Here is a 10,616-nt window from a genome sequence, read left to right as displayed (position 1 = left end):
CACCACAAGGCCGCGGACATCCTTATAAAATATTACTGTTATGTATTATTACTGCCAGGGATTATTACTCCTATGAATTATTCCATCCATCCATCCATTTCCTACCGCTTATTCCCTTTTGGGGTTGCGGGGGGTGTTGGCGCCTATCTCAGTCTTTGGAGGTGGGAGGGGCCTATCCACAGTTGCATGTCTTTGGAGGTGGGAGGGGCCTATCCCCAGGTGCATGTCTTTGGAAGTGGGAGGGGCCTATCCCCAGGTGCATGTCTTTGAAGGATGGAGGGGCCTATCCCCAGGTGCATGTCTTTGGAGGTGGGAGGGGCCTATCCCTAGATGCATGTCTTTGGAAGTGGGAGGGGCCTATCCCCAGGTGCATGTCTTTGGAGGTGGGAGGGGCCTATCCCTAGAGGCATGTCTTTGCCGGTGGGAGGGGCCTATCCCCAGGTGCATGTCTTTGGAAGTGGGAGGGTCCTATCCCCAGGTGCATGTCTTTGGAGGTGGGAGGGGCCTATCCCCAGGTGCATGTCTTTGAAGGATGGAGGGGCCTATCCCCAGGTGCATGTCTTTGGAGGTGGGAGGGGCCTATCTCCAGGTGCATACCCTCGGAGGTGGGAGGGGCCTATCCCCAGGTGCATGTCTTTGGAGGTGGGAGGGGCCTATCCCCAGGTGCATGTCTTTGGAGGTGGGAGGGGCCATCCCCAGGTGCATGTCTTTGGAGGTGGGAGGGGCCTATCCCTAGAGGCATGTCTTTGCCGGTGGGAGGGGCCTATCCCCAGGTGCATGTCTTTGGAAGTGGGAGGGTCCTATCCCCAGGTGCATGTCTTTGGAGGTGGGAGGGGCCTATCCCCAGGTGCATGTCTTTGAAGGATGGAGGGGCCTATCCCCAGGTGCATGTCTTTGGAGGTGGGAGGGGCCTATCTCCAGGTGCATACCCTCGGAGGTGGGAGGGGCCTATCCCCAGGTGCATGTCTTTGGAGGTGGGAGGGGCCTATCCCCAGGTGCATGTCTTTGGAGGTGGGAGGGGCCTATCCCTAGAGGCATGTCTTTGCCGGTGGGAGGGACCTATCCCCAGGTGCATGTCTTTGGAAGTGGGAGGGTCCTATCCCCAGGTGCATGTCTTTGGAGGTGGGAGGGGCCTATCCCCAGGTGCATGTCTTTGGAGGTGTGGGAGGGGCCTATCTCCAGGTGCATACCCTCGGAGGTGGGAGGGGCCTATCCCCAGGTGCATGTCTTTGGAGGTGGGAGGGGCCTATCCCCAGGTGCATGTCTTTGGAGGTGGGAGGGGCCTTTTCCCAGGTGCATGTCTTTGGAGGTGGGAGGGGCCTATCCCCAAGTGCATGTCTTTGGAAGTGGGAGGGGCCTATCCCCAGGTGCATGTCTTTGGAGGTGGGAGGGGCCTATCCACAGTTGCATGTCTTTGGAGGTGGGAGGGGCCTATCCCCAGGTGCATGTCTTTGGAAGTGGGAGGGGACTATCCCCAGGTGCTTGTCTTTGGAGGTGGGAGGGGCCTATCCCTAGATGCATGTCTTTGGAGGTGGGAGGGGCCTATTCCCAGGTGCATGTCTTTGGAGGTGGGAGGGGCCTATCCCCAGGTGCATGTCTTTGGAGGTGGGAGGGGCCTATCCCTAGAGGCATGTCTTTGCCGGTGGGAGGGACCTATCCCCAGGTGCATGTCTTTGGAAGTGGGAGGGTCCTATCCCCAGGTGCATGTCTTTGGAGGTGGGAGGGGCCTATCCCCAGGTGCATGTCTTTGGAGGTGTGGGAGGGGCCTATCTCCAGGTGCATACCCTCGGAGGTGGGAGGGGCCTATCCCCAGGTGCATGTCTTTGGAGGTGGGAGGGGCCTATCCCCAGGTGCATGTCTTTGGAGGTGGGAGGGGCCTTTTCCCAGGTGCATGTCTTTGGAGGTGGGAGGGGCCTATCCCCAAGTGCATGTCTTTGGAAGTGGGAGGGGCCTATCCCCAGGTGCATGTCTTTGGAGGTGGGAGGGGCCTATCCACAGTTGCATGTCTTTGGAGGTGGGAGGGGCCTATCCCCAGGTGCATGTCTTTGGAAGTGGGAGGGGACTATCCCCAGGTGCTTGTCTTTGGAGGTGGGAGGGGCCTATCCCTAGATGCATGTCTTTGGAGGTGGGAGGGGCCTATTCCCAGGTGCATGTCTTTGGAGGTGGGAGGGTCCCTATCTCCAGGTGCATACCCTTGGAGGTGGGAGGGGCCTATCCCCAGGTGCATGTCTTTGGAGGTGGGAGGAAGCCGGAGTCACGCATTCACGGGGAGAACATGCAAACTCCACACAGAAAGATCCCGAGCCTGGATTTGAACCCAGGACTGCAGGACCTTGGTATTGTGAGGCAGACGCACTAACCCCTCTGCCACCGTGAAGCCTCCATGAATTATTAGTCTCCTGAATTATTGGTGCCAGAGACTTACAATGTGATGCAGGCTGTCTGCAGCAAGTGTCTGTGAGCCGTGTGTTGCTAGGCAACCACAGCACCACATGGCCGCAGACATCCTTCCATCCGCAGTGAATAATAAAACATGAAGTAGACTCACTCGTCCTCCGGGAAATGATGGGAATATGATGTGTGACGTCTTCTCTCAGCTCCTAATCGGGCTGGGTCAGCCGCCACCTCGTTGATATTTCTCACAAGGATGGAGTGAAGAGATGCATTATTAATATTGCATGCTGAGTATGATTATGATTATGATGGAGGCTGCAGGCTGATGAGGTGTTCCATGTTTGCAGGTAAAGGTGAGCAGTCCTATCCCGACCTGCTGGCGCTGCTGATCGCCCTGCTGGTGACGTCGGTGGTGGCGCTGGGCGTGAAGAACTCTGTGGGTCTCAACAACGTGCTGAACGTCATCAACCTGCTGGTCTGGATCTTCATGATGGTGGCCGGACTCTTCTTGGTCAGCGGGGACAACTGGGACCAGGAGAGCTTCCTGCCCTTCGGGTGGTCAGGTGTACGTAGACAAACACACCTGCTGCTTCCTGCACCTTGGACTACATCTCTGCAATGTTCAGTCCTTACCTGTAGTCATTTAGTTGGTGTTGGGACGCAACACTAGACCACTTTTTTACTCATTTTGCAAGTATTTAGCAGAGACTACTTAGCTGAACAGGTGTGTGATGAGATGTGTGTCGACACAGGTGATGCAAGTATTGAGCAGACACTACTTAGCTGAACAGGTGTGTGATGAGATGTGTGTCGACACAGGTGATGCAAGTATTGAGCAGACACTACTTAGCTGAACAGGTGTGTGATGAGATGTGTGTCGACACAGGTGATGCAAGTATTGAGCAGACACTACTTAGCTGAACAGGTGTGTGATGAGATGTGTGTCGACACAGGTGATGCAAGTATTGAGCAGACACTACTTAGCTGAACAGGTGTGTGATGAGATGTATGTCGACACAGGTGATGCAAGTATTGAGCAGAGACTACTTAGCTGAACAGGTGTGTGATGTGATGTGTGTCGACACAGGTGATGCAAGTATTGAGCAGACACTACTTAGCTGAACAGGTGTGTGATGAGATGTGTGTCGACACAGGTGATGCAAGTATTGAGCAGACACTATTTAGCTGAACAGGTGTGTGATGAGATGTGTGTCGACACAGGTGATGCAAGTATTTAGCAGACACTACTTAGCTGAACAGGTGTGTGATGAGATGTGTGTCGACACAGGTGATGCAAGTATTTAGCAGACACTACTTAGCTGAACAGGTGTGTGATGAGATGTGTGTCGACACAGGTGATGCAAGCATTGAGCAGAGACTACTTAGCTGAACAGGTGTGTGATGAGATGTATGTCGACACAGGTGATGCAAGCATTGAGCAGAGACTACTTAGCTGAACAGGTGTGGGATGAGATGTGTGTCGACACAGGTGATGCAAGTATTGAGCAGACACTACTCAGCTGAACAGGTGTGTGATGAGATGTGTGTCGACACAGGTGATGCAAGTATTGAGCAGACACTACTTAGCTGAACAGGTGTGTGATGTGATGTGTGTCGACACAGGTGATGCAAGTATTGAGCAGACACTACTTAGCTGAACAGGTGTGTGATGAGATGTGTGTCGACACAGGTGATGCAAGTATTTAGCAGACACTACTTAGCTGAACAGGTGTGTGATGAGATGTGTGTCGACACAGGTGATGCAAGTATTGAGCAGAGACTACTTAGCTGAACAGGTGTGTGATGAGATGTGTGTCGACACAGGTGATGCAAGTATTTAGCAGACACTACTTAGCTGAACAGGTGTGTGATGAGATGTGTGTCGACACAGGTGATGCAAGTATTTAGCAGACACTACTTAGCTGAACAGGTGTGTGATGAGATGTGTGTCGACACAGGTGATGCAAGTATTGAGCAGACACTACTTAGCTGAACAGGTGTGTGATGAGATGTGTGTCGACACAGGTGATGCAAGTATTTAGCAGACACTACTTAGCTGAACAGGTGTGTGATGAGATGTGTGTCGACACAGGTGATGCAAGTATTTAGCAGACACTACTTAGCTGAACAGGTGTGTGATGAGATGTGTGTCGACACAGGTGATGCAAGTATTTAGCAGACACTACTTAGCTGAACAGGTGTGTGATGAGATGTGTGTCGACACAGGTGATGCAAGTATTGAGCAGACACTACTTAGCTGAACAGGTGTGTGATGAGATGTGTGTCGACACAGGTGATGCAAGTATTTAGCAGACACTACTTAGCTGAACAGGTGTGTGATGAGATGTGTGTCGACACAGGTGATGCAAGTATTGAGCAGACACTACTTAGCTGAACAGGTGTGTGATGAGATGTATGTCGACACAGGTGATGCAAGCATTGAGCAGAGACTACTTAGCTGAACAGGTGTGGGATGAGATGTGTGTCGACACAGGTGATGCAAGTATTGAGCAGACACTACTCAGCTGAACAGGTGTGTGATGAGATGTGTGTCGACACAGGTGATGCAAGTATTGAGCAGACACTACTTAGCTGAACAGGTGTGTGATGAGATGTGTGTCGACACAGGTGATGCAAGTATTGAGCAGACACTACTTAGCTGAACAGGTGTGTGATGAGATGTGTGTCGACACAGGTGATGCAAGTATTGAGCAGACACTACTTAGCTGAACAGGTGTGTGATGAGATGTGTGTCGACACAGGTGATGCAAGTATTGAGCAGACACTACTTAGCTGAACAGGTGTGTGATGAGATGTATGTCGACACAGGTGATGCAAGCATTGAGCAGAGACTACTTAGCTGAACAGGTGTGGGATGAGATGTGTGTCGACACAGGTGATGCAAGTATTGAGCAGACACTACTCAGCTGAACAGGTGTGTGATGAGATGTGTGTCGACACAGGTGATGCAAGTATTGAGCAGACACTACTTAGCTGAACAGGTGTGTGATGAGATGTGTGTCGACACAGGTGATGCAAGTATTGAGCAGACACTATTTAGCTGAACAGGTGTGTGATGTGTGTCGACACAGGTGATGTAAGCATTGAGCAGACACTATTTAGCTGAACAGGTGTGTGATGAGATGTTTGTCGACACAGGTGATGCAAGTATTGAGCAGACACTATTTAGCTGAACAGGTGTGTGATGTGTGTCGACACAGGTGATGCAAGTATTGAGCAGACACTATTTAGCTGAACAGGTGTGTGATGAGATGTGTGTCGACACAGGTGATGCAAGTATTGAGCAGAGACTACTTAGCTGAACAGGTGTGTGATGAGATGTGTGTCGACACAGGTGATGCAAGTATTGAGCAGACACTACTTAGCTGAACAGGTGTGTGATGAGATGTGTGTCGACACAGGTGATGCAAGTATTGAGCAGACACTACTTAGCTGAACAGGTGTGTGATGAGATGTGTGTCGACACAGGTGATGCAAGTATTTAGCAGACACTACTTAGCTGAACAGGTGTGTGATGAGATGTGTGTCGACACAGGTGATGTAAGTATTGAGCAGACACTACTTAGCTGAACAGGTGTGTGATAAGATGTGTGTCGACACAGGTGATGCAAGTATTGAGCAGACACTACTTAGCTGAACAGGTGTGTGATGAGATGTGTGTCGACACAGGTGATGCAAGTATTGAGCAGACACTACTTAGCTGAACAGGTGTGTGATGAGATGTGTGTCGACACAGGTGATGCAAGTATTGATCAGACACTATTTAGCTGAACAGGTGTGTGATGAGATGTGTGTCGACACAGGTGATGCAAGTATTGAGGAGACACTACTTAGCTGAACAGGTGTGTGATGTGATATGTGTCGACACAGGTGATGTAAGTATTGAGCAGACACTACTTAGCTGAACAGGTGTGTGATGTGATGTGTGTCGACACAGGTGATGCAAGTATTGAGCAGAGACTATTTAGCTGAACAGGTGTGTGATGAGATGTGTGTCGACACAGGTGATGCAAGTATTGAGCAGACACTACTTAGCTGAACAGGTGTGTGATGAGATGTGTGTCGACACAGGTGATGCAAGTATTGAGCAGACACTACTTAGCTGAACAGGTGTGTGATGAGATGTGTGTCGACACAGGTGATGCAAGTATTGAGCAGACACTACTTAGCTGAACAGGTGTGTGATGAGATGTGTGTCGACACAGGTGATGCAAGTATTGAGCAGACACTACTTAGCTGAACAGGTGTGTGATGAGATGTGTGTCGACACAGGTGATGCAAGTATTGAGCAGACACTACTTAGCTGAACAGGTGTGTGATGAGATGTGTGTCGACACAGGTGATGCAAGGAGCCGCCACCTGTTTCTACGCCTTCATCGGCTTCGACATCATCGCCACCACGGGCGAGGAAGCCAAGAGTCCCAACACGTCCATCCCGTACGCCATCACCGCCTCGCTCGTCATTTGTCTCACCGCTTACGTCTCGGTGGGTTGCCGTGGAAATAGCCGACGACAATAGGACTGTTGTGAGCGTCGCCATGGTTACCGTGTCCTCGTCTTGCCCGCAGGTGTCCGTCATCCTGACGCTGATGGTGCCCTACAACGAGATCGACGGCGACGCCCCCCTGATGGAGATGTTCGCCAGGCACGGCTGCTGGTTGTCCAAGTACGTGGTGGCGGTGGGCTCCATCGCCGGCCTGAGCGTCTCCCTGCTGGGGTCTCTGTTCCCCATGCCCAGGGTCATCTACGCCATGGCGGGGGACGGCCTCCTCTTCAAGTCAGTGTTCGCCGTGTCCCCGCCCGCCGTGGTCGTCCCGGTGTCCTAACCTCCTGTCTCGCGTCACACCGCAGGTTCTTGGCCAAGGTGTCGTCCTACACCGAGACCCCCGCCGTGGCCTGCGTGGTGTCGGGCTTCTCGGCCGCCCTCTTGTCCCTGCTGGTCAGTCTCAGGGACCTGATAGAGATGATGTCCATCGGCACGCTGCTGGCCTACACTTTAGTGAGTCCTCAACACAACACTTGTCTCCTTTGGGACAGACGTCCTCTGTCCGGGTTCCACTCACCACCAAAGATTGACTTTGATTTATTCTTTCAATAAGGCTTCGTCTGGTGTCGGGTCGCTTTTCAGCGTCTTTGTCTTTTTCTTCGTCTTTGTCTTTTTGTCTTTTTCTTCATATTTTTCTTCATCTTCTTCTTTGTCTTCTTTGTGTTTTTCTTCTATTTTGTCTTTATCTTCTTTGTCTTTTTCTTCATTTTTTTCTTCTTTGTCTTCTTTGTGTTTTTCTTCAATTTTGTCTTTATCTTCTTTGTCTTTTTCTTCATCTTTTTCTTCTTTGTCTTTTTCTTCGTCTTTGTCTTCTTTGTGTTTTTTCTTCATCTTTGTCTTCTTCTTTCTCTTCTTCTTTGTGTTTTTCATCTTTGTCTTTGTCTTCTTTATGTTTTTCTTCGTCTTTGTCTTCTTTGTCTTTTTCTTTGTCTTTTTCTTCATCTTCTTCTTTGTCTTCTTCTTTGTGTTTTTCTTCAACTTTGTCTTTATTTCCTTTGTCTTTTTCTTCATCTTTTTCTTCTGTGTCTTTTTATTCGTCTTTGTCTTCTTTGTGTTTTTTCTTCATCTTTGTCTTCTTCTTTCTCTTCTTCTTTGTGTTTTTTCATCTTTGTTTTTGTCTTCTTTATCTTTTTCTTCGTCTTTGTCTTCTTTGTCTTTTTTTCTATCTTTTTCTTCATCTTCTTCTTTGTCTTCTTCTTTGTGTTTTTCTTCAACTTTATCTTTATCTTCTTTGTCTTTTTCTTCATCTTTTTGTTCTTTGTCTTTTTCTTCGTCTTTGTCTTCTTTGTGTTTTTTCTTCATCTTTGTCTTCTTCTTTCTCTTCTTCTTTGTGTTTTTCATCTTTGTCTTTGTCTTCTTTATGTTTTTTTCGTCTTTGTCTTCTTTGTCTTTTTCTTTGTCTTTTTCTTCATCTTCTTCTTTGTCTTCTTTTTTGTGTTTTTCTTCAACTTTGTCTCTATCTTCTTTGTCTTTTCCTTCATATTTTTCTTCTTTGTCTTTTTCTTCATCTTTGCCTTCTTTGTGTTTTTTCTTCATCTTTGTCTTTGTCTTCTGCTTTCTCTTCTTTGTGTTTTTCATCTTTGTCTTTGTCTTCTCTGTATTTTTCTTCATCTTTTTCTTCATCTTTTTCTTCATCTTTTCCATTGTCTTTTTCTTCATCTTTTTCTTCATCTTTTCCTTTGTCTTTTTCTTCGTCTCTGTCTTTTTGTCTTGTTCTTCATCTTTTTCTTCATCTTTTTCTTTATCTTCTTCTTTGTCTTCTTCTTTGTGTTTTTCTTCAACTTTGTCTTTATTTTCTTTGTCTTTTTCTTCATCTTTTTCTTCTGTGTCTTTTTATTCGTCCTTGTATTCTTTGTGTTTTTTCTTCATCTTTGTCTTCTTCTTTCTCTTCTTCTCTGTGTTTTTTCATCTTTGTTTTTGTCTTCTTTATCTTTTTCTTCGTCTTTGTCTTCTTTGTCTTTTTCTTTATCTTTTTCTTCATCTTCTTCTTTCTCTTCTTCTTTGTGTTTTTCATCTTTGTCTTTGTCTTCTTTATGTTTTTTTCGTCTTTGTCTTCTTTGTCTTTTTCTTTGTCTTTTTCTTCATCTTCTTCTTTGTCTTCTTTTTTGTGTTTTTCTTCAACTTTGTCTCTATCTTCTTTGTCTTTTCCTTCATATTTTTCTTCTTTGTCTTTTTCTTCATCTTTGCCTTCTTTGTGTTTTTTCTTCATCTTTGTCTTTGTCTTCTGCTTTCTCTTCTTTGTGTTTTTCATCTTTGTCTTTGTCTTCTCTGTATTTTTCTTCATCTTTTTCTTCATCTTTTTCTTCATCTTTTCCATTGTCTTTTTCTTCATCTTTTTCTTCATCTTTTCCTTTGTCTTTTTCTTCGTCTCTGTCTTTTTGTCTTGTTCTTCATCTTTTTCTTCATCTTTTTCTTTATCTTCTTCTTTGTCTTCTTCTTTGTGTTTTTCTTCAACTTTGTCTTTATTTTCTTTGTCTTTTTCTTCATCTTTTTCTTCTGTGTCTTTTTATTCGTCCTTGTATTCTTTGTGTTTTTTCTTCATCTTTGTCTTCTTCTTTCTCTTCTTCTCTGTGTTTTTTCATCTTTGTTTTTGTCTTCTTTATCTTTTTCTTCGTCTTTGTCTTCTTTGTCTTTTTCTTTATCTTTTTCTTCATCTTCTTCTTTGTCTTCTTCTTTGTGTTTTTCTTCAACTTTGTCTTTATCTTCTTTGTCTTTTTCTTCATCTTTTTCTTTGTCTTTTTCTTCGTCTTTGTCTTCTTTGTGTTTTTTCTTCATCTTTGTCTTCTTCTTTCTCTTCTTCTTTGTGTTTTTCATCTTTGTCTTTGTCTTCTTTATGTTTTTTTCATCTTTGTCTTCATTGTCTTTTTCTTTGTCTTTGTCTTTTTCTTCATCTTCTTCTTTGTCTTCTTTTTTGTGTTTTTCTTCAACTTTGTGTCTATCTTCTTTGTCTTTTTCTTCATCTTTTTCTTCTTTGTCTTTTTCTTCATCCTTGCCTTCTTTGTTTTTTTTCTTCATCTTTGTCTTTGTCTTCTGCTTTCTCTTCTTTGTGTTTTTCATCTTTGTCTTTGTCTTCTCTGTCTTTTGCTTCATCTTTTTCATCATCTTTTCCTTTGTCTTTTTCTTTGTCTTTGTCTTCTTCTTTGTCTTCTTTTTTGTGTTTTTCTTCATCTTTTTCTTTGTCTTCTTCTTTGTGTTTTTCTTCATTTTTGTCTTCCTTGTCTTCTTCTTCGTCTTCTTCCTTTTCTGTGTCTTCTTCCTGGAGCCTAGCTCAACTGCATTTGGGGGGAAGGCGGGGTGGACCCTGGACAAGTCGCCACCTCATGGCAGTATTATTACTAATATTATTATTATTATTATATGAAAGAAGCACATCTACTAACATACAAGCAAGGTGAAATTATGCTAATTTTCTTCCATTCATAACGAACATCACCTTTGGGTTACCTTCCACTGACCTTCTTTTGACTTTCTATTACCTATCTTTTTGCCTTCAATTGAACTTATTTTACCTTGCAGTTACTTTCCATTGACCTTACTTGCACATTCTCTTTACCGTCTTTTCCCTCCTGTTTACCTTGCATTTGCCCGATTTACCGCCTATTTATCTTATTTGATCTCCTATTTACCTTCTTTTAATTCATTTCCATTCTATTTA

The 10,616-nt window shown here is 45.6% G+C and overlaps 1 protein-coding gene across 1 annotated transcript in view; it reads left to right on the top strand.

Moving 5' to 3' along the window:
- slc7a14a (solute carrier family 7 member 14a) overlaps positions 1-10,616 on the top strand; it is a 42,788-nt gene that overhangs the window by 16,807 nt on the left and 15,365 nt on the right. Inside the window, exons 4-7 of the mRNA XM_061896286.1 lie at positions 2,742-2,959; positions 6,755-6,901; positions 6,984-7,192; positions 7,267-7,414. Of these exons, the coding sequence (XP_061752270.1) occupies positions 2,742-2,959; positions 6,755-6,901; positions 6,984-7,192; positions 7,267-7,414 (722 nt within the window). The remainder of the gene's footprint in view (positions 1-2,741; positions 2,960-6,754; positions 6,902-6,983; positions 7,193-7,266; positions 7,415-10,616) is intronic.

The sequence above is a fragment of the Nerophis ophidion genome, linkage group LG03, assembly GCF_033978795.1.
Source record: "Nerophis ophidion isolate RoL-2023_Sa linkage group LG03, RoL_Noph_v1.0, whole genome shotgun sequence".
NCBI lineage: Eukaryota > Metazoa > Chordata > Actinopteri > Syngnathiformes > Syngnathidae > Nerophis > Nerophis ophidion.
This window is presented reverse-complemented; position numbering and strand designations above follow the sequence as displayed.